The sequence below is a fragment of the Brassica oleracea genome, chromosome C2 (genome assembly GCF_000695525.1).
Source record: "Brassica oleracea var. oleracea cultivar TO1000 chromosome C2, BOL, whole genome shotgun sequence".
Lineage (NCBI taxonomy): Eukaryota > Viridiplantae > Streptophyta > Magnoliopsida > Brassicales > Brassicaceae > Brassica > Brassica oleracea.
In genome coordinates, this window is record NC_027749.1 from 1,774,318 (window position 1) to 1,802,310 (window position 27,993).

At 38.0% G+C, this 27,993-nt stretch overlaps 9 protein-coding genes and 1 pseudogene across 9 annotated transcripts; 6 read left to right on the plus strand and 4 right to left on the minus strand.

Moving 5' to 3' along the window:
- The first annotated feature begins 1,190 nt into the window (after positions 1-1,190).
- LOC106325282 (E2F-associated phosphoprotein) lies at positions 1,191-2,531 on the plus strand. The gene is made up of 3 exons (XM_013763320.1): positions 1,191-1,309; positions 1,449-1,614; positions 2,131-2,531. Exons 1-3 carry the CDS (start codon positions 1,279-1,281, stop codon positions 2,384-2,386), a joined length of 453 nt encoding a protein of 150 aa, XP_013618774.1. The 5' UTR covers positions 1,191-1,278; the 3' UTR covers positions 2,387-2,531.
- Positions 2,532-4,357: 1,826 nt separating this feature from the next.
- Positions 4,358-5,406, plus strand: LOC106327839 (transcription factor TCP21-like). The gene has a single exon (XM_013766117.1). The coding sequence runs from the start codon at positions 4,446-4,448 to the stop codon at positions 5,121-5,123; it is 678 nt and encodes a 225-aa protein (XP_013621571.1). The 5' UTR covers positions 4,358-4,445; the 3' UTR covers positions 5,124-5,406.
- Positions 5,234-8,495, minus strand: LOC106327837 (alpha-galactosidase 2-like). The gene is made up of 14 exons (XM_013766116.1): positions 8,335-8,495; positions 8,192-8,250; positions 8,047-8,103; positions 7,910-7,944; positions 7,712-7,815; positions 7,553-7,628; positions 7,346-7,470; positions 7,189-7,272; positions 7,033-7,097; positions 6,882-6,964; positions 6,715-6,805; positions 6,578-6,627; positions 6,365-6,505; positions 5,234-6,282 (listed from the first exon to the last, which is right to left on the minus strand). The coding sequence occupies exons 1-14, from the start codon at positions 8,454-8,456 to the stop codon at positions 6,190-6,192; spliced, it is 1,185 nt and encodes a 394-aa protein (XP_013621570.1). The 5' UTR covers positions 8,457-8,495; the 3' UTR covers positions 5,234-6,189.
- Positions 8,496-9,399: 904 nt separating this feature from the next.
- LOC106326722 (alpha-galactosidase 1) lies at positions 9,400-27,154 on the minus strand. Its single transcript, XM_013764637.1, has 12 exons — positions 27,150-27,154; positions 18,107-18,112; positions 11,404-11,465; positions 11,290-11,324; positions 11,107-11,210; positions 10,782-10,857; positions 10,570-10,694; positions 10,393-10,476; positions 10,251-10,315; positions 9,987-10,160; positions 9,713-9,903; positions 9,400-9,609 (listed from the first exon to the last, which is right to left on the minus strand). Exons 6-12 carry the CDS (start codon positions 10,833-10,835, stop codon positions 9,517-9,519), a joined length of 786 nt encoding a protein of 261 aa, XP_013620091.1. The 5' UTR covers positions 10,836-10,857; positions 11,107-11,210; positions 11,290-11,324; positions 11,404-11,465; positions 18,107-18,112; positions 27,150-27,154; the 3' UTR covers positions 9,400-9,516.
- LOC106326725 lies at positions 12,661-13,054 on the plus strand. The gene has a single exon (XM_013764638.1). The coding sequence runs from the start codon at positions 12,777-12,779 to the stop codon at positions 12,984-12,986; it is 210 nt and encodes a 69-aa protein (XP_013620092.1). The 5' UTR covers positions 12,661-12,776; the 3' UTR covers positions 12,987-13,054.
- Positions 15,222-17,435, minus strand: LOC106326719 (lipoyl synthase, chloroplastic-like). The gene is made up of 7 exons (XM_013764634.1): positions 16,984-17,435; positions 16,741-16,904; positions 16,323-16,413; positions 16,022-16,179; positions 15,745-15,916; positions 15,546-15,656; positions 15,222-15,437 (listed from the first exon to the last, which is right to left on the minus strand). The coding sequence occupies exons 1-7, from the start codon at positions 17,383-17,385 to the stop codon at positions 15,360-15,362; spliced, it is 1,176 nt and encodes a 391-aa protein (XP_013620088.1). The 5' UTR covers positions 17,386-17,435; the 3' UTR covers positions 15,222-15,359.
- Positions 18,573-21,279, plus strand: LOC106326720 (KRR1 small subunit processome component homolog). Its single transcript, XM_013764635.1, has 11 exons — positions 18,573-19,046; positions 19,147-19,257; positions 19,380-19,448; positions 19,701-19,757; positions 19,918-19,956; positions 20,068-20,172; positions 20,265-20,347; positions 20,438-20,519; positions 20,608-20,751; positions 20,857-20,937; positions 21,046-21,279. Exons 1-11 carry the CDS (start codon positions 18,762-18,764, stop codon positions 21,121-21,123), a joined length of 1,134 nt encoding a protein of 377 aa, XP_013620089.1. The 5' UTR covers positions 18,573-18,761; the 3' UTR covers positions 21,124-21,279.
- Positions 21,677-24,726, plus strand: LOC106326718 (uncharacterized protein At5g08430). The gene is made up of 7 exons (XM_013764633.1): positions 21,677-22,662; positions 22,741-22,841; positions 23,011-23,070; positions 23,217-23,267; positions 23,440-23,510; positions 23,600-23,916; positions 24,039-24,726. The coding sequence occupies exons 1-7, from the start codon at positions 22,041-22,043 to the stop codon at positions 24,548-24,550; spliced, it is 1,734 nt and encodes a 577-aa protein (XP_013620087.1). The 5' UTR covers positions 21,677-22,040; the 3' UTR covers positions 24,551-24,726.
- Positions 25,014-26,180, plus strand: LOC106326723 (annotated as a pseudogene).
- On the minus strand, positions 26,316-27,847 carry LOC106326721 (transcription factor DIVARICATA-like). Its single transcript, XM_013764636.1, has 2 exons — positions 27,079-27,847; positions 26,316-27,008 (listed from the first exon to the last, which is right to left on the minus strand). The coding sequence occupies exons 1-2, from the start codon at positions 27,417-27,419 to the stop codon at positions 26,531-26,533; spliced, it is 819 nt and encodes a 272-aa protein (XP_013620090.1). The 5' UTR covers positions 27,420-27,847; the 3' UTR covers positions 26,316-26,530.
- Positions 27,848-27,993: the final 146 nt, after the last annotated feature.

The following is a 27,993-nucleotide window of genomic DNA, read 5'->3' on the forward strand; positions in this document are numbered from 1 at the left end:
TTTTTTTAAAAAAAATCTTTTTGTAATTCGAAAATACTTTTTGAAACTATTTTTCAAATTTTTATTTTCAAATTTTTAATATTTATTTTTTTATTTTATAAAATTTTAATACTTAATCTTAAATCCTCACCCCCTAAACTCTAAACTCTAAAGTTTGGATTAGTTAACCCTAATGATATAAGTGTATATTTTTTTTTAATGAAACATTTTGGTCATTCTGGGTGAGGGTTATTGGTTGGTGTGTTTTGGTGGATTTGAAAATCCAAACTAAATATAGTGTTATTGGTTATATGATTTTAAAATATATATTGTAATCATGTGTTATTCGTTTAATGATTCATAAATTCTAATTTAAATCAAGTGTTATTCAATCATACAGATTTAGTAATAGATTTGATTTCATAATGTATTTGAATGAATTTGCATTGATTTCTTTGTTAAAAAATGAATTTTTTTTATAAATTTCTTTTTTTGAATTTTTTTTAAAAAAAAATCTTTGTGTAATTCGAAAATACTTTTTGAAACTATTTTTCAAATTTTTATTTTCAAATTTTTAATATTTATTTTTTTATTTTATAAAATTTTAATACTTAATCTTAAATCCTCACCCCCTAAACTCTAAACTCTAAAGTTTGGATTAGTTAACCCTAATGATATAAGTGTATATTTTTTTTTTAATGAAACATTTTGGTCATTCTGGGTGAGGGTTATTGGTTGGTGTGTTTTGGTGGATTTGAAAATCCAAACTAAATATAGTGTTATTGGTTATATGATTTTAAAATATATATTGTAATCATGTGTTATTCGTTTAATAATTCATAAATTCTAATTTAAATCAAGTGTTATTCAATCATACGGATTTACTAATAGATTTGATTTCATAATGTATTTGAATGGATTTGAATGGATTTCTTTGTTAAAAATACAAAAGTTCAAATCCGAGGAAAAATCTCTGGATTTTTAAATATTAATCCAAGAAAATTTGAAAATTTGTATATTTTAATTGGATTTATAAATACCGTAAGGATTTCTGAATCAATCGAGATATATAAACCAATGAGAAAAACTCATGTCTTGGGTATTTCTCTATTTCTCTTGACCCACCACTAGTCTCTTAATTCAGGAGGCCCACTAGTCTATTGGGCCTAAGTAAGCGTACTTTGCTTAGAAGACCCTTTGCTCAAACTTCAAGTTCATCGTTCATCTCCTTCGTCGGCGACTTCTCGATTTGCCGGAGCTTGAAGCTGAGCAACCAGTGAAGATCAAACCCTAATCCCCATGGATTCTCCCACCAACTCACAGAAAACGGGTAAAACAATAACCTCAATTCGCCTGTTAGATTAGTGAGAGTTGTGTTCTTGATTAGTGAGAGTTTATGGAATCAAAAGAATATAGTTTATGTACATTGATTTGATGAGAGCTTCTTGTGTATCTTTCCGTTGTGACAGTTTCGGACGACGATGAGATTGATTACTCCATCAAAGCAGAGTTCTATGACTCGGATCTCGACGATAAAGATGAGCTGTGGATGGCTAAGAAGAGAGATGGACGTGCTTCCGATGCTGTGCTGAGCTGCCCCGCCTGTTTCACCACCGTCTGCTTAGAGTGTCAAAGGTTATTCAACATTTTTGATGAATCTTTGGTTTAGGCTTTAAGGTTAACTTGTTCAATCCCCCCTATCCATGTGTTTTTTGCTTCCTGGAGCATAAGGCTGATAAGTGACTTTGCTAGATCCTGGAATGTTGAATTGTTTTTGGAGATTCTTGACTACATGTTACAGGCTCTAGATACTTAACATCATGGCTGTCTTTGATAGGATTCAAACCGATACAAGACTTTTGATTAAAATTAGAAGATCTCGAATCATTGACAAACTCTAGCTAACCAATTCAAACAGTTGTTCCTAACTATAGATTCAGCTACAATCCACTACTTTGACTAGTTACAAGGACTTATCACACAACTCTCTTAGCATAGCAAATGGAAGATACAATGAAGAACATGCTCTTAACCAGCTTGTTTGTAACTTGGTCACCTTCCATTTTTCTTTGTGAAGCTGACTTGTGGACGTAGGAACTGTATGCAGTTCAGTAGAACTTTCCTAATCGAACATTTGGATTCTTTTTGCAGGCACGAGCAGTATGTGACACAGTACAGGGCAGTCTTTGTGGTCAACTGCAAAGTTGATAAAGATAAAGCTTTGCAACACAGCACGGTTCCGTCAAAGGTTGGGAAACGAAGTAGAGATTCCGAGGAGAAAGAAACTGATTCTGCAGACAGCGGAAGAGTGAACTCGGTCGTTTGCTCAACTTGCTCGACAGAGATCGGAGTCTTTGACAGCGAAGAGATCTACCATTTCTTCAACGTCATCCCAAGCGAGCCTTAGTTACTTCATGAGTTTCTTGTAAACAATCTAGGAATTGGTCATAAAATGATGATAAACCAAAAGTTTAATCCAATGTTACTGTAACGGGGGAAAGTGAGTTTTATCGATGATCGTCTTATTTTCAGCAAAGGCAGAAGATAAACATGAGATGACGTGGGTCGTTCTGATTGGCTGCGTAAAGTAAAAAAATCTAAGAAGTCATCTCCAAGTGAAAGCTATAATAACAAATAAAAAGAATCGTTGTATGAAACACGAGTTGATTCTCTTTTGGCAAAAGTGTCGCTTTCTTGTATTTTGGTCCACAAGAAAAAAGTGAGAACGGGCTCCAGCTGTTTACCACGTTTGACAATTGTCAAATGATTCGTACACCCTACTAGATAAGTTTAAATAGTGTTAATTTTTGGAAATTGGGTGATCATTAGCATACAGTGTTTTAAATTTACCAATTCTACTAAGCAATTATCCAGCTAATCCATAACTAATCATTTAACACATAGTATAGATGTTCATTTACAAAAATCTCAAATATATTAGTCTTGTATGGGCATGTTAGCACGACATCTAATCATAACAACTTTTCCGGTGAAAGAGCTTCATGATCATAACAAATACCAGCACGATAATATAGTATAATGTGAATGGTAGAAAAAAAATCTTCGGTCTATAAATCATAAAGAAAGTAGAGAAATTATTGTCACGAAATATTTTTTTTTAAAAAATCTCGACGCAACGACATATCACAATCGAACGTATCTGCCAGGTAGAGCCAGAAATTTTAATCATTACCCGCGGGCCCCGCCCTGTTTGATCCGCCGCGGGGCGGATGCGGGTCGAACCATTTGAAATTTTCCCACGCGCGTGGTAAAAAAGTGAATAAAAAATCCACGTGACTACGAGAGACACGATACACGACCCGGACTTGCCTGGTGGACCTCTAGTTAGAGCTGGAAATTTTAATCATTGCCCGCGGGCCCCGCCCCGTTTGACCCGTCGCGGGACGGGTGCGGGGCGAACCATTTGAAATTTTTAAATCGCGGGTGCGGGTGCGGGTCGAGATTATTTTGAGCGGGGCGGGTGCGGGTCAGCCGAATTTGAATCGCAGGTACCCGCCAACCCGCAAATTAAAAAAAATAAAAAAAATTTGAAAAAAAAAAACATTTTTCGTAAAATATGTAAAAAACAATAAATATTTGTATAATTTTAATTATAAATATATTTTTTTAATAGTATTTTTTAAAAATAACTATTATATAAATAAAAAATAATTATTTTTAAATAAAATAATTATTATATAATTAGAAAATAATCATTTTTAATTAAAATAACTATTTTTAATATAATTAACATTACCCGCGGGTTTTGGCGGGGCGGGGGCGGATATAAAAGTTTTTGTTTGCGGATTATGCGGGTCAAGTTTTTGAATCGAAAAAATGATTCGGGGCGGGGCGGGTCGGGGCGGGTTGACCCGCGAACCCAGCACTACTGCCAGGTGGATACAACTACATTTTTTTTAGTTACGCTCCAAAAAGGAATGATTAATCTTGATATTCCGTAATGTGGTAATACGAATTATGATTATGATTAATCAAATTGCACACACACGAACGCTTATCATATGTGGGGTTCGCAGGATCGGAGTGTTTAACTCACTCAGAAAAGTGCGTAATTGTCGCATTATTACTGGAGCCATTTATTTTAGAACACACAAAAGAAGACAATTGACCATAAAGTTTTTAATATGTGAAAATTAATATACTAACTAAATACCAAAAAATCATAAATTCGAAACCTAAAAAATTAAATTCCCCTGACAGAACCCTGGTCACAGTCAACACCAGAGTCAGCGCGTGAGCACAAACGTTTTCAGACAAAAACACTCGGCAAAGAAGAAGAAAAAACACTCGCGGTAATGAGCTGTGTAGGACCCACACTCCATGTGCCTTCCTTCCTGTCTCCACCAGAGCTTCCTGCTACTCTCTAAATCATTTTCCCTCTTTAATCTTCTTCTTCTCGAGAGAGAGAGTGAGATAGAGAGAGCCATATCCCCCACCGACTCTCCATGGAGAACAACGACGGAGCAATGACTAACGGCGTCATAATCAACAAAGGACCTCTTAACGCCGTCAAGAAACCGCCGACCAAGGACCGACACAGCAAAGTCGACGGGAGAGGGAGGAGAATCCGCATGCCGATCATATGCGCCGCTCGAGTCTTCCAGCTGACCAGAGAGCTCGGCCACAAATCCGACGGCCAAACCATCGAGTGGCTCCTCCGCCAAGCAGAGCCTTCCATCATAGCCGCCACGGGAACAGGCACGACTCCCGCGAGTTTCTCCACCGCCTCTCTCTCCGTTTCTTCCTCCCCCTTCGCTCTCGGAAAACGCGTCGTGAGAGCGGAGGAGGAGGGAGAATCAGGCGGCCCCGGAGGAGGAGGGGAATTAACGGTTGGACACACAATGAGTGGTGGTGGTGGTGGGTTCTGGGCGGTTCCGGCGAGGCAGGATTTCGGACAAGTGTGGAGCTTTGCCGCCGGAGCTACGCCGGAGATGTTGTTTACGCAGCAGCAGCAAGCAGCTACACTCTTTGTCCGCCAGCAGCAGCAAGCTGTAGCTGCGATGGGTGAGGCTTCAGCAGCTAGAGTTGGGAACTATCTGCCAGGTCATCATCTCAATCTGCTGGCTTCTTTGTCGGGTGGGAGTCCCGGGTCAGGTCGGAGGGAAGAGGATGACTCACGTTGAAAGAAAGGTTTTATTAATCTTTTTGTGTTATTTGATTAGGGATGATTGGGTATTGTATAGAAAACATGTTTAATGTCATCAAAAGTGGTCAGAGACTACTTTAGTTTGAGTTTTTTTTTTTTTGTGTTCAAGTTTTAGTTTTAAGTTATTGCTTGTTTGATTAGTGTTTAAGATTATTTGTTTTGAGAGGTGACAGTGAAATCGATTTGATTAATTGTTGTTACTCAAAAACGCCATAAAGAACAGCAAAATAAAAGCTATTTGTACGTTTTGTGCGTGAATTCTTTTATGGTGAGCCCACACAAACTATATTGATCTCTCATGGATCAAAGGACTGTAATTTTAAATGCTTCTCGTGACTGGTATGAATGAGAGAATTGAAGTTGAAGATATGAAAAGACAATAATGTGAATGTGTCTAAATTATTGTGAAGTGGTCCTTGTCTTCTTTATTTTTTATTTACTGCAAGTCTGTATGTACTATGTAACTTTGTGCTTGCTCTCTCAAACTTAAAAAGACAAAATAAAACAAGTGTATGTTAGCTTTAGATGTATTGATGATGTTTTTCAGTGTGATTCTTAGAAACACTTCCTCAAGATGGAAAAGTTATGCTTCCTGCTTTTGGTGTAGTGACTTCCAAGCTCTCATGCAAAGCTTGGACCATGCCAGGGACCTCAGATCAACAGAACATCAACATGCATCAAGAATCTGCTGCGTCCTGGTTGCGAAGACTCATGTTCAGGCACAGAGATTTCGACTTTTTTTATGGCTGAGAAATCTAATTGATGACCTGCCACTTCCAGACGCCCTGGTGATGTCAGTGATGTTGGCGGTTGAATAATAAGCCTGGTTGAGGTATCTTGTTATATCATGGAACATATAGATGAAAGAAAACTTTGGGAACATCTTGATTCTTCGGTTTTTTGAGAAAGAGTTGACATAACTCAAATTTATTCTTAGTATTATAATGTTATTTGAAATGATCATTTATGATCATATCCAGCATAGATTGACTAAGAGAAAATTGGTAAAATCTTCAGGCTTCAAAAGTATTTGGCTATAGATCTTAAGTTTTGCGTCTGGTGAGAGTATACATTTTGCAGGCATGAGGCTCCACTAGAGCAGATAGTTGTTTTTTGACGCCTGAGTGTGTTGAATGCTGCATTCATCAAAATTTTCATGATTATGAGTAAATAGTAATGCATAATGAGATTCCATGGTTTGTATATATCTTAACTTACCGCCCATAAGTCACGAGCATTAACAATAGCTGATGGACGGAGGCCAATGTCTTCCCATCGAGCTGTGATGTTTGCAGGTAATAGTCCTCTGTTCCATAGGATGACTGCTACTCGTTTCTTGCTTAACGGACCTGCCCATACCTGCATTGCACCATGCATGTTATGTTTACGTGTTCATATGGTTCGTCTTTGGTATGTGCATAAGTATAATACCTCAAGATCACCATCTTTCTTGACTTTCTTTCCTTGGATCCCAAGTTTGTCTGAACATAAACACCTAAAGCTCTTAGTACCAATTTTGGATTCTACATGAGCAAACTCTGAAAGTGTTTTAATTTGATATTAGTTACCTTGGTTAACAGCAATAACTTCTTTGTTGCTAAGCAACTCAAAGTTGACTTTGTCCATAGATCTTAGATCGCACCCAATCAGCAGAGGAGCCTGCAAGAGAGAGAGCACAATTCAACGTTTGTTTAAGTATGTTTGTAGATTCAATGTAAACAACATTTCATCATACTTTTGCCAATGCCCATATGCTGAAATGTGATCGGTACTCTTCTCTAGTCATGCCTCCGTTTCCCACTTCGAGCATGTCCGGATCTGTTATATTACTTTCTCAGTAAAGCCACTCACAAGTCACAACTGTTGGTTAAACAAAGAGTATTTACCGTTCCATGATCCTGGTCTTGCGTAAGACGCCCATCGATCATTCTGATCTGCTATTGTTGTCATGCTAATAACCACACACACACACACATTAAAAGATTCATCTTCATTTGTTCCATTAAGATTGCAGAAAAAAAAAGCTATGAAAGAAGAGAAACCTCTTCCAATTATCTTGGATATCTCCTGTTGTTCTCCAACTGTTACCAATATCTCCTGCCCAAGTTGCTGGATCATCTTGTCCCCTGCACTTGCAACTCAGTTTCATCATCATCAGACCAAAGTTGTCTTAAAAAAAAATTATGTTTTGATTCTTACCATTCACACAAAGAAAAGAAAATAGATCTTCCTGAATTTAATAGAGCTTTGCTCATCTTTGGGTATCTTTCTTTTGGACTTGTCCCTGTGTTAAAGCAGTTATCATACTTCAAGTAATCAATCCCCTGTGGCACCATAATAAAAAGACCTTCAAGTTTTAGGACTTGAGCTCAAATAAAACACTCACACACATAAATACATACATACCCATGAGGCAAATGTTTTGGCATCTTGTTCCTCATGTCCGAGTGATCCTGGCATGGTTTGGCTGCAGGTAAAAGTCCTAGAAATCCAGAAAAAATAAGATAAACAAAGAAACTATCAACTATGTAACATTCTCTTGTGTGTGTATATAAATATATATACCCAGCATCAGAGTAGATCCCAAGCTTAAGCCCTTTGCTATGAACATAATCTGATAAAGCTTTCATTCCTGAAGGAAACGTTGATGCTTTGGCTACCAAGTTTCCCTGTCAAATACATCAAAAAACACATCACAGTTTAGTTCTTGAATTTTCATTACACATCTCAGTAAAAAAACAAACAGAATCATTCTTCTTTAACCTGAGAATCTCTCTTAAGTTCACCCCAACAATCATCTATAAACACAGAGAAAAAAAACAGTAGACAATAATAAGGAAACAGAGAGATGAGAAAAAAAAGAGAGTAAGAAACACTAAAAATGGTCTTATTTATTTTACCTATGTTGATATACTTGTAACCTCTTGCAGAGAGACCACTTGAAACCATTGCATCAGCTGCAGAGAAACTCAGATTACTATTATTTTAAAAAATCAATCAATCTTGTATCAGATTTATTCGTTAAGTAATAGAAAGAGTAATCACCGGTTTGTTTGATGAGAGTTTCATTGATGTTACACTGAAAATGATTCCAGCTATTCCATCTGATAAAGAAAGTAAAATCATAAAAGGTAAGTAAGTAACTTGCGAGTCAAGGAAATGAAAAAAACAAGTGAAGAGGATCAAACCCCATTTGAGGAGTGAGAGCAAGTCCATTGCTCATCAACATTCGACTCTGAAACCCATAAACCAGCTGAGTCAGACACAGAGTGAAAGTAATAATCCGTAAGAAGAAACCAAGAAGAACCATTGCTTGATCAAAGTTTTCTTCAATGGTTCTCTAATAAATGTAGAGATCTGTGTGTATATATGTACACACACGGACACTGTGACTGTCCTAGTTTGTCTCCAGACAATTAGCAAGTGGGTCGTTTACGTTTACCATTTTTAATTTTGGTTTTATTATTTGTTAATCAGATACGGAGTGCATATTTTTCAGAGGCGAATCCACTTTAGGTTGTGACCTGATAATGCCATTTTAAATCCAAAACACAGAAACATAATCCTTCACGCGTTTCAATAAAAATGGTTAGGTTTTTCATTATCATGATCGCATTGGATTCTAGTAGACACAATCGAATATTTTTTGTACCAAATACATTATTATATTCATATCGTTAAATCTTATGCATTCACACATGTTGATATAATAGAATTATATTACAAATTTGTCAACATTGCACCAGTAGGACGACTTGAAGTGTGTGTGATGTTGCACTTGTGAGCCCCAAACTATGGTTCAACATGTCATTGTCTGTGGCCATTGTTTCAGTAGGACTTGAACAACTGGGCGTGCTTTATGTGATATTTGATCTTATCAATGATTTGTCAAACCCTATATATTTATATAACAGAATGTGACATATATACAAATCCTTATACATATTTTTCCAGACTTCAACCTGTTCCTATTTAGGTTAAAAGTTGTCAAACCCCAAATAGATAATCCCAGTGCCAAACAAAAAAAACAAATAAATAGTGATCTTGGTCTCTTTTGATTTATAAATTGAAATCACTAAAACATAATTTAATTTAATAAGAGCATATGTATAAATCAACATATATAAAGCCACACAGGTAGAAAGAGTATACTTTAAGGTAAAGTCTCAAGTCATTGAAATGACTGAGAGTCTCGCTCCCCACAAGTGGACCAACACACACTTAATATGACTTGTGTCTTACGCCAAACAAAAAAAGCAAAGAGTTCATCATTATACAGATATATATTCGTTTCAAAATTTAAGCATAACGTGGAGTACTTTATTGAGATGAACAGTTGTTGTTTTTAACAGAACAAATTGGTTATTACATCAGGCAACAGGTTTGAGAACATACAACTTGCAAGCGTGAGAATCAACCGTTGCCGTCAAGTTCCCTACAAACTTTTGCTTCAATGTCTTGTGCTGTTCCCCATGTCACAACAAAAACACATTAATCAGAACACAAAAACATTTGATATTTTTCTTGTTATGGTGTTTAATTTATGTAAGTATGTATGTGTATTACCTCCCAAAGATCTCTAGCTTCAACAATGCTATTTGGAGGGATCTCAATATCATCCCAAAAAGCAGTAATGTCAGATCGTTTTGGTCCACGGTTCAACAGAAGCAAAGCTACTCTGTAACCTGACAATGGTCCTGCCCAAACCTGGATATCACCTTCCATTCTAGCTTTCTTGGCCTGAACACCATGTGGATCTACGACAATAAAACATTTTATTTCTCTGTCTTATATATATACTCAAACATCATAATGATGGCTGAAACAGAAATTTAAGTACCTTGATTAATAGCAATGACCTCCTTGTTTGCCACAATCTCCATAGTCTCTTTGGTCATGTTTCTTATGTCACAGCCAAGTAGAAGCGGAGCCTTAGAGATAGCCCATATGCTGAAATGGACTATGTACTCGTCTTTGGTCATCCCTCCATTTCCAACTTCAAGCATATCCGGATCTGCAAACCAACAACAAAGTCACCAACCACTCATCATAACCGTTCACAAAATCTGTAAAAAAAAAAACACATGATCATTCATTACACTACCGTTCCAGCCACCAGGCCTTGCATGCGCAGCGTAGATTTCGTTCATGTCTGCAATTGATATCATACTGTACAAGTCCAAACACATTTGTAAAATATCAGGAGTTTCACATCATCATTTTTTTTTTCTTTTATTCCTCTTTACCTAAGCCAACTGTCATTGATGTCATTAGTAGTTCTCCAACTGTTGCCTAGTGGAGCTCCCCACAGAGCTGGATGCATGTCCCCCCTGAGAAGAAACCAATTCAAAAGTCTTACGTCTTCCACAGAAACATCTAATAGACACAATTGTTTGTTTTGTGAAAGGGAACATGATGCATACCATTCACACAAGGAGTGGAAGATGGGGCGTCCAGATTTCATCAGAGCGCGTGTCATAACTGGATACCTGACTGTTGGTCTCGTACCGTCGGTGTTGCAGTTGTCATACTTCAAGTAATCTATTCCCTGAAGTTAGAACCAAGGCATTGTTACTACTTACTGTCTCATTTTTTTCACTTTATGAAGAAAATGTCAGAAAACACACAAACGCACCCATTCTGCAAATGTTTTGGCATCTTTCTCCTCATAGCCTAGAGAGCCAGGCATGGTTTTGCTGCATGTCAAATACCTGTAAACCATATATATATGAGTCCAGTGCAGGACCAGGCCGGCTATAAACATTTCTTAAGAATTTTTATAATTTTGGTTTTTCAAAATTTAGAAGTTTATACTTACATAAAAAAACTACTAATTTTTAGGGACTAAGGCCAATGTTTCATTAGACTTCGGCCCTGGTCCAATGCGTATTTTTGGTTGAGACCTAAAACCTCTGAAACTATGTTACTGAAGCAAAAACAACTAAACAAGAATAGTGTACCCTGCATCAGAGTAGATCCCAAGCTTAAGGCCCTTGCTGTGAACATAATCCGCAAGCGCTTTAATACCAGAAGGGAATGTTGACTTCTTCGGCACCAGTTTTCCCTGGAACCACAGAGTCGAAGAAAGATAAAATCTAACAAAGTTCAGTAACAAGAGAGGACAAAGAGCTTAAAAATACTACCTTTTTATCACGAGAAAGTTCAGCCCAGCAATCATCTGAGGAAACAAACCAAGATTTTAAAGATTAATCAAACAACTTGAGAGTTAATACAATGAATGTGCAGAGAGTCATTACCGATGTTAACATAGTTGTAACCGAGCTTAGAGAGACCAGTGGTAACCAAAGCATCAGCTGTTACAAACATATGATTGATGATATGTACTTAGAAGACAGAGATACTCTCATCATTTATTCTCCTTAATGGTCATATGATCCTCTCATTAGTTATTTTGATTCATATAGCTCTATACTATAGAAAGCTATGTAACTCTTATTATATCAATAATACAATTCATACATTTCTCATAAGTTAATAATTACATCACTTTTAAATATTACTTTTCAAATAAATCTAACGTCCACAAAAACACCTAAGGTCTTTCTTCTAATCTTATTAGAAATTTTATGATATAAGAAATTTCAAAAGTTACGACGGAAAAGTCCATTTATTAGCACAAAAAAGGAAGCTCACAATTCTTGGACTTGTAGCTGATAAGATAAGGAAATAACAAGCAAAGTCGAAATTCAACACACATGTTTCTGTTTTCTTCTAATAATACTTGTCTTTTTGTTGTTTGTTGTTTATATGTATATTCAAATACTTCTCCGCGACATCTGATTGGAAACTATTACCGACCACCAGTTTAAAATTGATTATTTCAAACTATTACATCATGTTTTTTGTTAGTACATATCAAAATCTCATTTTCTATTCTCCCTGTAAATTTTAATTTCATCAAAGGGTTTTCAATCTTATTGATTCATCAGTCTGTGATAACAAAAGTCCAAATAACTAGCCTGTCTTCTTGTTTTGAGTTCCATTCTACATTTTCATCTTTATTGTTATTGTTGCGTAAGCTAAATCATGGCCAAATAAGAGAATCAAATATCCCAAGACAATATAATATTTCTCTTGGAGATTTGGAGTAAATAAATTAGATTATCTCTATGCTATATATATTAGTATCCCGTTGTGTATGATTACTGATCAGTTTCAAATTCGATAACGAGTGTAAGTTCTAAATGAGCAAAAAAAAAATCATACTATTGTTGTAATCAAATTGATTATAGTAAATAGATTTATCTAAATACTGGTGAAACATTTATAAAAAAAAGTATTATAATAGACTAGGTTTTGCGGTAGTCTTAATTTGCATGCTTTCAAAATATCATCCTTTTTACATTAGCTGCTTAGTTTTTTTTTACAAGGTGAGTTTGGTAAAGAGAACATTACAATTCCCCCAAAAAATCGAAACCTGATTCACAAGAAACCCCCTCACAAAAAAGGAGAGAATCCACTGTAGCTTCATGAATGAACTCTCCGACCCACCTTCGCCACATTCCTCTCTTTCTCTTCTGTACTATAAAACAGCTCTCTCATTTCTCTACGATATCGTATTCGTTCAAGCAATCATCATCGACATTCAACAGAGAAAAAGAAGAAGAAAATGTCGGACTGGGGACCGATACTAGTGACGGTGATACTCTTCGTGATGCTCACGCCAGGACTTCTGTTTCAGTTGCCTGGACGACAAAGATACGTTGAGTTTGGTAATTTTCAGACAAGTGCCGTCTCCGTTATGGTCCATTCCCTTCTCTACTTCTCCCTCGTCTGCGTCTTCCTCCTCGCCCTCAAAATTCACATCTACATTGCCTAATTGTTGTAACCCCTTTAATTTATTCTGTGTGTTTTCTTTTAGAATTTTAACCTTAAACTCGTTTCTATCGGACCCTTTTGCTTTTATGTGTTTACCTTTTTATCTTCTTGTAAACGCAAAGATTCGTATTTATTATGCTTTAAATAACAATGTCATTAGTTATTTGTTTGACATCATAGGTTGGATTATATATATTGTGTCTGCATGTAAATGATTCAAATGCTCCAAGCCATCATGAACAACTATGTGTTGAAGTAATACAACCATACCTCTACCTCCAAACATGTTAGCTTGATTATACTTAAATTGTAATGCCCGTCCCCCAAATCATACTCTTGTGCCCAAACTTGAACAACAAGAAACATCTGCATACACTGAAAAGGAAAGAGGGAAAGGGGTGAATAACACACAGTCATTCAGTGAGGATGGTCATTTCTGCCCACATGACTCCTAACATTATTAACCAACTTGCATGCGAAAATACTAGTCCTAGAACATTCATCACCCAACATATTAAGCAATTAACAAACATAACACATCATTTATTTCAATACACATTCATTAATCACATTAACATTTCTCATCTCATAACCATTTCCAATATTAATAATACCATGACAACTTAGGGGCTTTGACGGAATCGCCATGTCCTCGTCCTCAGTCCGACTTTACACATTTAATATTTACTTAACAACTTCATCACTTATCACTTTAACATTTAATCGTCATCAACATCACAAATAATCATCAAACAATCAAACATACCAAATTCCTAGATAGCATTTAAGAATACAACTTGATTAATAATAATAAAAATCCACAGATCACACCTTCACCTTTGCCTTAAAGTTGAAAGTGGGTTCTGAAACTAGCGGGTTGACACTCTGTTCTAGTGATCTGAAACTCTAAACAAGATAACGTCAACAAATATAGATTCCTTGCAGCTAGATCTTTCCAGAGACACCTTACTCGCGTCCTAACTCTCTCTGGTTCACCGGGAAACTGTTTTCAGAAGAGTCATCAAATCTTGAAGTACTTATAACCAAAATCAGGATCTGTCATTCCCTCTTCCCAGTCTCCCATTCGTTTACCACCAAATACTACTTGTTGAATACCCAAGTACCTGAAATTTTCATATTAAAACAATAATTAAAGCTATCTGCAAACATAAGGAAACAATCAAAGAGGATAAAACATAAACAAGTTCAAGTGTTACTTACTCTGAACTCACAACTGTCAAAGAGTTGAGAAGCACATCAAGGGCGAAGATATCAGAAGTACCAAGATCAACCCTGCCAGTTAAACTTTATACTAAGCACACAGATTATAAAAAGATTGTTTGCACAAAAACGGATGCGTCTGAAAAGAGTTTATTACCAGACACGACCCCAGTTGTCCTGAAATTCAACGTAGCTGATGTCATGGAAGGACGAAGGCATCACTTTGAAGCCCTTCTCTGCGTCGTAGAGAGGATCATATTCCATTGATGAGTTTGCTAGCTGCAATCACAGTCTATATATCATCAAGACGAAAGCGTGACCAGTAATACATAAGGAGAAGTAACAGAGCGGATGATGAACAAACCTGCAAATTAGATGTATTGAAATCGCCCTATCGTCCCATAACATACCACGCCTGTATAACCTGTTAACAAACTCTCTGAAGATTGCGCTTGTGGAGAGACAATGGTTGTCTCTGAGAGACGAGGAAGGGAGAGAAAGGAAGGTTTAGATTAAGTGTGCACGAGGAGGAGAGGGATAAGAGATGAGTTTTGTACATTTCTGCTTCCTTCTTCGATGCTTTCGCGTTTCTGAGTGTAGCTCAAGTTAGAGTATAAAGTTTTTGCCATTTTCACACACGCCAACCGGTCCAGTCCGGTTTACCATGACTTAATCCAATCAAAATTAAACCGAGAACCGCGACAAGCGAGAGTGGAACCCGGACCATAACTTTATAACTGAAAAAACCGTTAAATATTAAACCAAACTAATCCAAAATCGAAATCGAGACCGTATGTAACAGTTTGCTCTATATTATGAATCGTAAACCGAAGCTTAACCGAACTGAACCTCTCAGAATCATTACAAGAACCAAATTGCTTAAAAGATTCACTCACACTCATGCCTCATGAGATTGTGAAGAATAATCAGCCATACTACTAAACCCATTTATAGAGTGAAATCAAAAATCGATTTTGGTTCGTCCCATAGTTGATTATCTGTGAAACAAGACAAACATCTGAAGTTGTTCCTTTTCATTCAGCTTGTGTCTTCAAAATACAACAAAGATTTGCAGCATAAGAGTCATCTGAATGAAGTCAACTACATAGGCTTTTGTGTTGAGTATCGGGGGCCTCGACTTTATAATAGCCAACTAAGACATGGATTTAGCGTAGCTTTCTTTCACCATTGTCTTAACGAAAAGCTCTCCTGCTCTGTATGAAGATCTCACCTGCACAAGTATATCATATTTAAATCCAAATCAATCAATCAGAGAGAGCTCTCAGCTATTTTGACTTTGAGATATTCACAGTAAGAGCTTGTTCGTGAGGTTTTTTACCAGTGGTCCACTTGCTACATAGCGAAATCCGATTGATTCTCCGTACGTTTTCCAGAACTCAAACTTCTCAGGCGTCACATACTCTTTCACTGTCAAATGCAGTGGAGTTGGCTGCATTGTACAACAAAGAAAAGGTCAGCTGATGTTTCTTGGGATCTTCTTGCGAATGATGTACGAAATGCTAAGTTAAGTAATTTACCTGTAGATACTGACCAAGTGTTAGGATGTCAACATCGATCGCTCTTAAGTCAGCCATTGCTTCCTTCAACTCTTCGTCTGTTTCTCCAAGACCAAGCATTATGGAAGTCTTTGTGATCATTCCAGGTTTGCTGATCTTTGCGTGTTTCAACACCGACATGCTCTGCTCATATCTGCATTCAGAGGACATTTAGTACAATCAGAGATGCAGAGTCTCAATTCATGTCACAACCAATTGTGCAAAGCATATAGAAAAAGAACGAGAAAACAACACTCACCCAGCCCTGGGATCCCTCACAAGTCGCTGGAGCCTTTTCACAGTCTCTATATTGTGGGCAAAAACGTCCAGTCCCGAGTGTACAAGAGTGTCTACAGCCTCCAGGTCTCCGCGGAAATCAGAAGTTAAACACTCTATCATTATATCCGGCTTAAGTCTCTACAGAGATGATAACAAGAATTTCACTCATAAACACTCTTGAAAACAAGAATTCAAGAAATGGGCAAAAACATTATTCTCAAGAGATCATGAGACTCAACGCTCTCTCTCTCTTCCTATAATGCATTAAAAATTAGACTGACCTTCATAGCTTTAACAGTCTGTGCAAAATGTCCACTTCCACCATCAGGCAGATCGTCACGGTCTACGCTGGTAATAACTATGTAGTCTACACTGCAAACAAAGAAAAAGCCAAGAAAGCATATCATACTACACTGATTCACAAAGACATATAAGGCTTCAGTAACCTAACTTTCCAATCATTGTATGCAAAAAATGAATATTGAGACTGCAATGACGCTGTTCCCTAGTTATCACCCCTCCTCTATCCAATTAAAGATACAGCTCTGTGAATTGTTATTCCTAACTCTAGTGTCCTCAAAACTGGGAGAAGTTGTTACCATGCGTCAATTTCATAAAGCTCCTCCGAATATCACAAAAGAAGATAAAAGATAATATAAACACATTACTTCGATTGGTAATCAAATAAAATACACCTACCCCCAACTGGTAATGGCCTTGGCAGTGTTCTCCGGTTCCATTGGATCAGGAGGAGCAGGGTTTCTACTCGTTTTAACCGCACAAAACCTACAGCCACGTGTGCAAGTATCACCAAGAACCATGATGGTCGCAGTTGCTATACCATCCCCACCTCCATTCCAACACTGCACATCCAAAAGCTAATAACTTTCAAAATCCTAAACAATAAAAAAAAACTAACTTTTTTTTTCCTTTTCAACACACCTCGCCTATATTAGGACACTGAGCTTCCTCACAAACAGTGTTGAGCTTGAGACGAGTCAACGACTCCTTCACCTCCTGAAACCTCTCCCCCTGTGGCGCCTTCTGTCTCAACCACTCAGGCTTCTTCACGTTCGGATCTCTCCCCGTGAAAGGACCCATCTTTGGCATCCCTCCTGGGTAAGGCTCGCTCTTTCTCACCTCAGACTCCATCAGATTCTTCTTCAAGGAAGAATCCTCCTCCGACGACGACAAGGACGCCGCATTGGTCCGATTCGACGGCGATGATACATCCCCGGATACGCATCGGATGCCGAAATTGAAGAAGGTGGTGGAACGGCGTTGCTTGTGGGTCGAGATCGAGGCTGAGAATGTGGGTTTCGTGATGGAGCAGTGATGAATCATTTTTGTTTCAGAGATTTTGTCTGTGGGGGGCGAAATGGAGAAGAAGGTAGAGACTCTAGTTCATCTAGCAGCTTCGGGATCTCCGCCAATAACCAGTTTCGATTCAACTACTCCGGTTTATTTTGGTTCTGTTTAATTTTGTCCTGTTTAATTTGGTCCGGTTTATCAGATTAATTTGTTAGAGCTGGCAAAAAAAAAAACCAGCCGAAGTCCGAAAAAGTAATACCAAATCCGAACTAAAATGGGTAAAATACTTGGACGAATTCAAAATTTTGATATCTTAAGAACCAGAACCGAATCTGATCTGAGCCAAAGTATTTCGGATACCCGAATGTATCTGAAATAGATTTATATGCTTCAATATATTAATTATTTTTATATTTAATATATATAAATATCCAAAAATATATAAATATATATAATTAATCGGAGTAAATGTCAAAATAGCTAAACAAACTCAAAACACCAAAAAATACTTATATGTTTATTGATTATATATCCAAATATGCAACTCAAACTAAGATACATGGCGTCTCCTCCAACTTCTCTACCAAAAGTCGTCGGTCTTTACCAACAATTCCAGGATTCCCAAACTTTCCGCACAAATCCGGTTTTGAAGCTTCTGAATCAAGTCATCATCTACAACCTTTGGCGAGAGCGGAATGCCCATATCTTCAGAGGAGAATCTTCGACTCAAGAGGCTTTTTGTCTCTACCGTGTGTCTTTGCTCTGTCGCCTACTTTACTTGAGTTGTATTTTTGCTTTATCTCCCCATATAGCAATCCTGCTCTGTCTTTATTTCTCTATGTTCTCTTGGCTTCTCTCTTTCTCTCTCTATGTAATAAGTTGTTGTTTTACAACATCGTAAAATTCTGAAAGTTGGTATAAATCTTAACATTTAGACAAAAAAAAAGTTTGGTTATTTTGGTAGACATTATTCAAATTTATATGTAATATATTATTTTTATTTTTAGATATTGAAAAATTAAAATACATATGAATTTTAATTTTTAAAGTAATTTATACGAGTTATCCGAACTCGAACTAAATCTGAAGTGAATTTGCAAAGATTCAAATCGAACCGGAATTTATAAATATCCGAATAGTACTAAAATATTTAACCTCAAAAATCTTAAATCTAAATAAACCGAACAGAACCCCGAATGGATACCCCAAACGTCCAACCCTTATTTCGTCTAGCAGATCGAGATCTCCCCAAACGACCAGTTTCGATTCAACCATTCCGGTTTAATTTTGTCCGGTTTAACATCGGATCAATTTAATTCATTGTGGCTCCAAGGATTTAAGGAGGAGATAAACCCTAGCCCTAATATAAACCAAACCTTCGCCGCCGTCTCTAAGAGTGTTCCAATTCAATGGCGGAGGCGGAGGAGGAGAAGCTTAATCACGAGAACCAGAATCTAGACAAAAAACCGAGGCACAGAGGCAAACACGACAAGCCGAAGCCGTGGGACGACGACCCGAACATCGACCGATGGACAATCGAGAAGTTCGATCCGGCGTGGAACCCCACCGGCATGCTCGAAGTCAGCACATTCTCCACGCTGTTCCCTCAGTACAGAGAAAAGTATCTCCAGGACTCTTGGCCCAGGATCGAATCAGCTCTCAAGCAATACGGCGTCGCTTGCAAACTCAACCTGGTGAATTAATTTAATTAAACGTTTTTTTTTGTTTTTTTTTTTTTGGGGGATTTTTCTAGGGTAAATTTAGGGTTTTTAATCTGGTGATTGGGATTGTTAGGTTGAAGGGTCTATGACTGTTTCGACGACGAGGAAGACGAGAGATCCTTATATCGTTGTTAAAGCTAGGGATTTGATTAAGCTTCTTTCGAGAAGTGTTCCTGCTCCTCAGGTATTTTACTTGTGCCACACTTCATCTTGGTGGTGAAAAGGATGTAACTTGACTCTGTTTAGGGAAACGTTGACAGTGCTAATTGAAAGTCTTTAACTTTAGTTATATGCTTCTTCATACAGGCAATCAAGATTCTGGAAGATGAAGTGCAATGTGATATCATCAAGATTGGAAACTTGGTTCGGAACAAGGTACAATGTCATTCTTTAGTCTCAGGGATTATTACGAGAGCCTAAATGTCATATCTAAGCTGGATTGTCACTTATTGTTGTGCTTACATTTGAAGTATCTAAGGACAATCAGTACCACCTTTTTTACTCTGGCCACTACTTCTAGTATAGGCATAGAGTACTTCTTGATAATGTGGTGATTATGTTTAATTTCAATAAGCATCTGGTCTGGTGTGCATTGTCAACGTTTCTTAATATAGACTATCTTTTCAGGCAAGATTTGTGAAAAGAAGGCAGCGGCTTCTCGGTCCTAATTCTTCTACCTTGAAGGTGTGTTGTCTATATCTGGTTTTTAAGTCCTATGATTAATGTTTAGAGATGCTAGTAGTGTGATACTATCGTATACTTAGTGCAATCTCCTGAATACAGGACGAATACCATTTGTTTGCGTTTTGCTTTGGGGCTTTTTAATGATTTTGGTTTCTTGCAGGCGATGGAAATATTATTAGACTGTTACATTCTAGTACAGGTAATTGTGTGTGTTTCTTTTGCAAATTTCTCACTTCTTTTGGCACGTGTAAAATTCTCTTTTGGTTTTTGATATCTTCTTGATTCTTTGGGGTTGATCTGCATGTAACAGGGAAGTACTGTAGCCGCAATGGGTTCTTTTAAAGGTCTAAAACAAGTCCGAAGAGTTGTGGAAGAGTGCTTACGTAATGAGATTCATCCGGTATACCAGATTAAGGTGAGTATGAAATATTTCTCTTTTACTGTTGGTTCTTTGTGTTTCGAGCCTATGTCTAAATGGTTTATATGCTTCCGCACTTGGTTATGCAGAATCTCATGATGAGAAAGGAACTGGCAAAGGATCCAGCGCTTGCAACTGAAAGCTGGGCTAGGTTTCTTCCTACTTTCAGGAAGTACGGGCCTTCTTTCTTTCTGTTTACGACCACTGAATCGGGTGACTTTCTAAGTAACTCATCTATCTATTTCAAAATTTGATTTCTCAGGAAGAATGTTCAGCAAATCAAGCCCAAAAGCAAGGAGAAGAAGGCATATACACCATTTCCTCCTGCTCAGACGCCTAGCAAGGCAAGAAAACTTACTTCTAGTTTCAGCTTTTGATTATTCTTTTTTTTTTCCTGCAAATCCTTTTGACCTTGTTGTATGATTTTTCCAGGTTGATAAGCAATTGGAGTCTGGAGAATACTTCATGAATGACCAAAAGAAGGCAGATAAGAAGTGGCAGGAGAAGCAAGAGAAACAGTCTGAGAAGAGTGCAGAGAAGAAAAGAATGAGAGATGCCTCGTTCCTCCCACCTGAGGTCTCATCTCTTCTGCCTTTTGTTGTCACAATATCAAAGCCGAGTCTCTCTCTCTTTCTCTACTAGAAGTTTTCTAACACTACTCATTGTACTTTGAAATTGCAGGAACCTACACAGAACAGCAACAACTCGAACAAATCTGAAGAGGGCAAGAAAGATATAACCGAGTTAACACAATCCTTAAAGGTAATGAAATCTTTAAATCTTGTGGCTCTGTTCAAACGGTTACATTGAGGAGAATTGGCACTGAGTTGGTTGTTTGTTGTTGTTGGTGATCTATGGTTTTGGTTTCAGAGCAAGACAAAGGAGTTGAAGAAGCAGAAGAAAACACAAGAGAAAGTGAATGCAGAGGAATATATTGCTGTTGCATGAAGAAATCTTTAGTTACTGAAGATTAAGCCTTTTTGTTTGAAAATTTTAAAATATTGATTTGTTCAAAACTATAGAAACAAGTTCAATCTTAATTATTATGGAGCCACTAAATATTTTTCTGATATTATATGGAGCCACTAAACACCTCCAAGCTCATCATTGGTTTATAAATTAAAATGTATATCGCCTGCCAGCTGAAACAAAATTATCTAAATAATTTTCTTGTGTATATAGTGGAAAAGTAAAAGTTACCACTCACTTTCTCAAAATTTACTTTATCGGTTTGCTCCTTTTCTCTTTTTAATATTCGTATTTTCCTTATTTTCATCCTTTTTACAGTTTTATATTATTTTTTATATACTACTATTTTTCATAAATAGACGTAATTTAAGATATCCACTATAGTGAGTGTGTTTTGCATTTCGAAATCACCGGCACATATTTATAAAAAAAATTAATTTCTAAAATAATTTTGTCGCTTATTTGGTTAAAGATAAAATATTTATATTTTTGTTTCTTATATTCTTTACTTTCTACTTTCTGTTAGCTTCACAAATAGAAAGTGAGAGAGGATTGATTGCGTCGTGGCGATTCTCTGTAAAAAAAAAAAAGTCGCCGCCGGAGAATCTGAGCTCTCACCGATCGTTTTCCCCCGCCGCAATTTTTGTGCTTTCCCGGCGATCCGCTCCGTCCCTCACCTTACATTCGTTGCGGTCTTACCCTCTCTCTCCATCTCTCCAATTTTGAATTTTCCTACACTTGTCCAGAGAAAAATTTCTACGGCAAGACACGAGTTTTGTTTAGTTTCTGGTAACAAGACTCAGTTACAGCTTCACCCACCTTGTAAAGGTTTAGACTTTAGTCGAATAGAGTAGTTTTGAGTGAGAGACAGTTTTGGTAGAAGAGAGGGTGTGTAAATGGGAGACATGACTTGGGTTGAGGAGGGTAACAGCCACTTGACTAGCTCGAGGAAAAGGAAAGCTAGACCTAAGCGTTTCGAGTTCATAGGATGGGGTTCAAGACAGCTCATCGAGTTTCTCCACTCCCTCGGCAAAGACACAACCACCAAGATCTCACGGTTCGAGGTTAGCGAGGCTATCTCAAGGTACATTGCTGAGAACGGTCTCATAGATTCCTCAAACAAGAAGAAAGTCGCGTGCGACCATAGGCTGATGTCGCTTTTCGGGGCTAAGACGATACTGAGGATCAAGGTCTATGATCTGCTGGAGAAGCATTACGAGGAGAATCAGGATGATGCGGATTTTGATTATCTGTATGAGGATGAGGCGCAGATCGTGAGTCGTTCGGAGAAGGTGGTTAAGATAAGGAAGGTTGTTGAGAAGAAGCCTAGAGGTGTTTTTGCGAAGATGGTGAGTGAGAATGTTAAGATGGTCTATTTGAGGAAGAGTTTGGTTCAGGAGCTGGTTAAGAAGTCTCAGTACGCCTTTGAGGGTAAAGTGCTGGGGAGTTTTGTGAGGATTAGGTCTGACCCTAATGATTACCTTCAGAACAATCCTTATCAGCTTGTTCAGGTCACAGGTAATGTTTCTGAAAGTCTATATATCTGGTCTGCAGTAGAAAGCTGAGCTCTCTTTGTACTTTTTGTCTGTTATCTAGGCGTGAAGAAGGAGCCTGGGACTGATGGTTTTCTTCTTCAGGTTACAAATTGTGTAAAAGAGGTTTCTATCTCTATGCTATCTGATGATGATTTCTCCAAGGTAATTTACTTCAGAAATATTGTTTATTTCTCAAATTTTAATCTTCCATTTGATGATAAATCAGGTATCTGTGTGCTTTGAGAGGTGGCCATTGTGTCTCTATTTTCTAGTTATCTAGCCTTATTAGTTTATGATCATCATTCATAGCTTTTATGTTGATATTTTGCAGGAGGAATGTGAAGATTTGCATCAGAGAATAAAGAACGGTTCTCTTAAGCAGCCCACAATTGTAAGTTTATTTTTCTATCTGTGGATTAAAGATAAGCACTTATTTGTCACCTATTCCAACAACTAGCTCACCTTTCTGCTTATGGGCGTTTTAAGACTTTGTTTTTTGTGGCTTTTTAATCAAAATTCATTTGAACCTTTGGCTAGGTGGAGATGGAAGAAAAGGCTCGAAGTTTACATGAAGATCAGACAAAACACGTACGCTTGCTAACTTCATCTATGCATCTCCTATTTACCTCAGCTCTTTAGCACGACTTCAGTGATGACATTGATCAAGTTTTAACTGTGTTTCTAGCTGAAAAGGACTCCTGTGGTTCTATTTTTTTTTTTTTTTGACTGACTCAACTCTTGTGGTGACTGAACTTATTAGTGGCTTGGAAGAGAATTGGCATCGTTACAAAAGCGTATTGCTCAAGCCACTGAGAAGGGATGGCGAAGAGAATATCCTTTTATTCGACTAAATATCATTAGGTAGTGAGATCTGAAACGTCTTTGTGAATTGTATTTTTCTTGATTTCATGAGTTGTTACGCTGTCTGAGTATCTGGAAAAAAGAGAGCTTCTTCAGACTCCAGAAGAACAGTCCCGGCTACTCCGTGAACTTCCGGAAGTTATTGGAGAGGAACTTGTACCAAACCCTGAAGCGTCCCCTGAGGCTCATAAGAGTGACAACGAACAACGGTTGAGCGAATCTCCAATATCAAGCATCCAAGAAACCCCAGAAGTCCGCAACCTCTTTGGTGGAGACGATCAGCAGTGTTATAATGGTTTTCTGATGTCAAACACCATCACAACTCCGGGAATCACGTCTCATGCGGTGGACTTGCTAACATGGACTGCTTCTGCAGGTGCGTCATAACAACGTGTAGAGTTCTTGTTTCACTCTGTTGCATCTTGCCATGGCTATGCTGGTTTTGGTTGAGGAATTGATGTAAGGATCTTCTAAAGATTTGCATCTTCTCAATTACAGGTGATGAATCTCTTCATGTAGATGTAGAGCAGCCAGCAAATGGCATCACTGGAGAAGAAGAAACGCAGACTAAAGAGCCTGAAGTGTCTCAGCTTCAGTCAAGCACACCAGTAACGAATCACAACAACGGATCTCAAGCTCAACCGAATCCATCAGAGATAATAGAGCTTAGCGATGGCGATGAAGACGAGAACTGTGGTGATGGAGAGACTCTAGACCCAACAGTTGAACATGTTCAGGTTCTGAGTTCTCCTCCATCCTCTGCTTGCCTATCTGACAAGAAAAGGAAAAGGGACAGGCGTACACCATACGATAGAGAGAAGGCAAGCTGGCTATACAAAGATCCTCAGGGTGATATACAAGGACCTTTCTCTCTCACAGAACTCAAAGCTTGGAACGACGCAGAGTACTTCTACAAAGGCTTCAAGGTTTGGATGACAGGACAGAGTCTGGACTCTGCAGTTTTGTTAACCGATGTTCTTCGTCTGAGTTTAGCTAATGGAAGTACCTGAAGAGAGTGAAGACTAGATTCATTGATCTTTATTTGTCTTAAGATTGCAATAGGTTTTGCTTCTCCGTTTAAGTAAACTGCAAATAAAAGAAAAACCGTAGTAGCATTGTTGTGATCTCAAAGTTAAGACCCGCTGAGATGAACAGATTGTTGTTTTATCAAATCATTTATTCTGCAGAATCTTGTCTATATCTATAGTGATTAGTGAATCTTGTTGTCAATGATGGTGAGAACTAAGTTGCAATGACGGTTAAACTTAGGAACTGATTCCTTTTGCAGAATATAGTTAAGTATCTCATCACACATTCATTCAGACAGAGACATCCCATTTAAAACAAAAAAACCGTTGTTTGGTTTTAGATAGTTGGGGAGAGGTTGCTGTGACGTGACGTCTTTCGGAAACTGCATGCATTTTCTTCCTTCTTTAACTTCCTTTCTCCATTCCTTCACAATGTGTCATTATGTTTGACCAAACAAATTAACGAGTGACACAAACCCAAAAAAGGTTATGACCAAAGGGGGTGAAAAAGACTTTTCCACTTTCCTCCATATACTTCTCCTGTTATTCCTATTCTCTCTATGTTGTTTTCTTCTGTTTCAAGTCTCTTGATTTGGGTTCAGAAACTGGATTTGCCTTCACTTGCTGCCTCGGCTTGCTCTTCAGGTATGTCTTTGGTCCCTTTTTAAAAATCATTTCATGTGATTCTTGTAGGGATTCATAGATTAACAAGTTCTCTCATCATATGACCACCATAAAGATGACAAAACAAGACAGGTTTAAGACATTACAAGGCCCTATTCATTTTCATTCCTACAATTAGTAACAGCACCAAACTTTGATATAGATTTCTCAGTATACAACAAGCAACAAGTCAAAAGGTAAGGTTTGGGTACACCACTGCCTCTTCTTTTGTCACAGGTCAGAGGCCAAAAGGAAACAGGTGTAAACCAAAGCCTGTTTAGTCACAACATATGAATAACAAAGGAAGCCAAAACTTTACAACCTGCAAGCCGGTTACTTCATTTGTCCAAACTGACACCAACACTTTTAGAGAAATCGTGCAGCGCTTAACAGGTCCACCAGAAAACAACAATGCAGCAGCAGTACCAGAAGCAACAGTGATAAAACCCGCCACACAAAAAGAAGAAGCCAACTTCTAAGCTCCACGAGAGAAGGCAATGTATGAGGCCAAAGCTTGAAATAGTCAAACCTCCTCTAAGCTTTAAACCCATTGGTACAACACCATCATCTAAATCTGGTATTACCAACCTTTAACCAAGTCCAGTGGGCGGCGGCACCCCTTCTTCATTGTTCTCTGACTTGTCCTTGATAGACGGGGATAAAGCAGACATCGACCAAGAGGAGAAAGCTATTAAAGAAAGACGCTTTTACTTACATCCATCACCAAGGTCTAAACCAGGGTTTACAGAGCCAGAGTTGCTTACTTTGTTTCCTTTGACATCTCCAAACTCGAGTGGCAGACCATAGATTCAACAGATTAAACATAAAGCTTGTTCTCTTCCTACTACCTCAAAGATCATGTAAATGTAACATTTTCACAACAGTATCAATGGAAGAGAAAGACTGTTCACTCTCTGTAACATTTCTGCAATGTCTTTTTTTCCTTTTGTATAGACCTTTATGATCTAACTTTGCAGCGTATGGAATACAATCTCCGGTTGAACCAAACCGAAACATTACACAACAGAGTTTCCCAAAAGTTAAAACCATATAAAGATATAGTAGCTTTGCATCTTGATTCAAATCTAGGCACAACATATGCTTTATTGTGTTCCAAGTACAAAAAAAAAAAGTTTTTTTAGAGACTGAAACTAAACCACATGATCTTAATATCTTATTAGAAAAATCCCCACAAACTAAAGTAAAAGAAAAAAAAAATTCACTCAAAGGAACAAAGCTTGAATATTCACTCAAGTCCTTTACACATCTTTCTTACACCTAAAACGTATTTCTCAGACGTTACCTATGAGCAGTTGGTGTCCGCGGCATTGTGGTGTACGGCATCTGAGGAACCACCGAGCCAGGGACTGGAGCAGCAAAAGCCATGTGAGGTGGAGCTGGGAGGCTCACAGGTGTTCCAACTACTGGTTGAGGACCTATGCTTGGCGTTCCATACACAGGAGGTCCCGGTGGTGGTTGTTGTGAGACACCTTGCTTGGCTGATTTGTTTCCTCCTCCAGCAACAGCACCAGCAGAACCATTGTTGTTGTTGTTCTGACCAGTGATAGGTCCTTGCGGAGTTGAGACAACAGCGTCACCAACACTAGTGATGTCGTGAATGCTCGTTCGTCTCCTCTCTTTGTTCATCGAGTTCAGACGAATGAAGTACTTTTGAGCGTGGCTAGCGACTTGTGTCGGTGTTCTTGTCACCACAAAGTTGCGAGAAATGCTGCGCCAATCACCTTTACCATACTTGTCCAAACCAAGAAGAAACAACCTGCAAAACACAGACTATTACTTCAGCAAACAGATGAGCATCCTCAAATAAACAAAGATCACATTCACACCTGTGCTCATCCTCGGTCCAGGCAATACCCTTTCGCCGTTCTTGATCTGACTTTGCTTTAGACTCGCCCACATGACTGTTTCCTCCTTTCTTAGTACTTCCTCCATCATCACCACCACCACCTGATCCTCCTCGAGGAGAATTATATGCAGGAAGTGGCACACATCCTGATTCAATCCTACTAACATCCTCAACTAAAACCTCGTAGTGTTCTTTAATCTGCTCAACGCTTTTCCCAGGAACATCAGCAGCAATCTTCTCCCACTTGTCCTCGGACTCATCTGTATAGCTAGCAAGAGCTCTCTCAAAGGCTATATCGTCTTCCCTACTCCACGCAGTCATTTTACAATCAAACCCACCTAAAATTCGATTGAATAAACCCTAATCCCTCTCTAAAATCTTAGATTCCAATCAGAATCTCTGCAAAGTTGAGACCTTTAGCGCTTCCACAAACCAGCAACTACTCAGATTATCAACAGAGAACTCTAATCAGCGAGAGAGAATCTCGGAGGGTTTATATCGAAAAGGGAATCTCTAAATCTACAGCATCAAATTCCCTAAAAATCAGGACGATAAACCCTAAAAGATTATATCTTTGCGTTACTCTACTGGAGAACTAAGAACAGAGCAGCGAAGAGAGAGAGAGAGAGAGGAGTTCACACGACGAAGAAGTATAAAAAGATTGAAACTTTGAAACGAAAGAGAAGATTATTAGGGATTGAGACAAGTTGAAAGGAGAGAAAAAACTGAGAGAGAGAGAAGGAGGGAGAGAGAGGTCAAAACGCCATTGTTAAAGGAACAGTGATGATAACTATAACACCATTGATAGCTACAGTTTTCACTGCTCTGCTCTGCTGTTTTTGTACTTTTAATTAATTTTTACTTACCTCTCTTTTAAAATTTATTTATGCTGTTT

What these genes read in the sequence shown, in the direction of transcription:
- LOC106325282 (XM_013763320.1), top strand. Translation starts at nt 1,279, where the DNA reads ATGGATTCTCCCACCAACTCACAGAAAACGG. An exon ending in CACCAACTCACAGAAAACGG is followed by an intron (nt 1,310 to 1,448) that starts GTAAAACAATAA and finishes CCGTTGTGACAG; the next exon opens with TTTCGGACGACGATGAGATT. An exon ending in GTCTGCTTAGAGTGTCAAAG is followed by an intron (nt 1,615 to 2,130) that starts GTTATTCAACAT and finishes TTCTTTTTGCAG; the next exon opens with GCACGAGCAGTATGTGACAC.
- LOC106327839 (XM_013766117.1), top strand. Translation starts at nt 4,446, where the DNA reads ATGGAGAACAACGACGGAGCAATGACTAACGGCGTCATAATCAACAAA.
- LOC106327837 (XM_013766116.1), bottom strand. Translation starts at nt 8,456, where the DNA reads ATGGTTCTTCTTGGTTTCTTCTTACGGATTATTACTTTCACTCTGTGT. An exon ending in AACTTAAGAGAGATTCTCAG is followed by an intron (nt 7,816 to 7,909) that starts GTTAAAGAAGAA and finishes TGTATTTGACAG; the next exon opens with GGAAACTTGGTAGCCAAAGC. An exon ending in CCAAAACATTTGCCTCATGG is followed by an intron (nt 7,471 to 7,552) that starts GTATGTATGTAT and finishes ATGGTGCCACAG; the next exon opens with GGGATTGATTACTTGAAGTA.
- LOC106326722 (XM_013764637.1), bottom strand. Translation starts at nt 10,835, where the DNA reads ATGCCTGGCTCTCTAGGCTATGAGGAGAAAGATGCCAAAACATTTGCA. An exon ending in CCAAAACATTTGCAGAATGG is followed by an intron (nt 10,695 to 10,781) that starts GTGCGTTTGTGT and finishes TTCTAACTTCAG; the next exon opens with GGAATAGATTACTTGAAGTA. An exon ending in AAGCTAGAGATCTTTGGGAG is followed by an intron (nt 9,610 to 9,712) that starts GTAATACACATA and finishes CATGGGGAACAG; the next exon opens with CACAAGACATTGAAGCAAAA.
- LOC106326725 (XM_013764638.1), top strand. Translation starts at nt 12,777, where the DNA reads ATGTCGGACTGGGGACCGATACTAGTGACGGTGATACTCTTCGTGATG.
- LOC106326719 (XM_013764634.1), bottom strand. Translation starts at nt 17,385, where the DNA reads ATGATTCATCACTGCTCCATCACGAAACCCACATTCTCAGCCTCGATC. An exon ending in AAGGCCATTACCAGTTGGGG is followed by an intron (nt 16,414 to 16,740) that starts GTAGGTGTATTT and finishes CTTTGTTTGCAG; the next exon opens with TGTAGACTACATAGTTATTA. An exon ending in GTGAGGGATCCCAGGGCTGG is followed by an intron (nt 15,917 to 16,021) that starts GTGAGTGTTGTT and finishes CTCTGAATGCAG; the next exon opens with ATATGAGCAGAGCATGTCGG.
- LOC106326720 (XM_013764635.1), top strand. Translation starts at nt 18,762, where the DNA reads ATGGCGGAGGCGGAGGAGGAGAAGCTTAATCACGAGAACCAGAATCTA. An exon ending in TCGCTTGCAAACTCAACCTG is followed by an intron (nt 19,047 to 19,146) that starts GTGAATTAATTT and finishes TGGGATTGTTAG; the next exon opens with GTTGAAGGGTCTATGACTGT. An exon ending in AGTTAACACAATCCTTAAAG is followed by an intron (nt 20,938 to 21,045) that starts GTAATGAAATCT and finishes TTTTGGTTTCAG; the next exon opens with AGCAAGACAAAGGAGTTGAA.
- LOC106326718 (XM_013764633.1), top strand. Translation starts at nt 22,041, where the DNA reads ATGGGAGACATGACTTGGGTTGAGGAGGGTAACAGCCACTTGACTAGC. An exon ending in TCAGCTTGTTCAGGTCACAG is followed by an intron (nt 22,663 to 22,740) that starts GTAATGTTTCTG and finishes TCTGTTATCTAG; the next exon opens with GCGTGAAGAAGGAGCCTGGG. An exon ending in ATGAAGATCAGACAAAACAC is followed by an intron (nt 23,268 to 23,439) that starts GTACGCTTGCTA and finishes TGAACTTATTAG; the next exon opens with TGGCTTGGAAGAGAATTGGC.
- LOC106326721 (XM_013764636.1), bottom strand. Translation starts at nt 27,419, where the DNA reads ATGACTGCGTGGAGTAGGGAAGACGATATAGCCTTTGAGAGAGCTCTT. An exon ending in TGGACCGAGGATGAGCACAG is followed by an intron (nt 27,009 to 27,078) that starts GTGTGAATGTGA and finishes TGTGTTTTGCAG; the next exon opens with GTTGTTTCTTCTTGGTTTGG.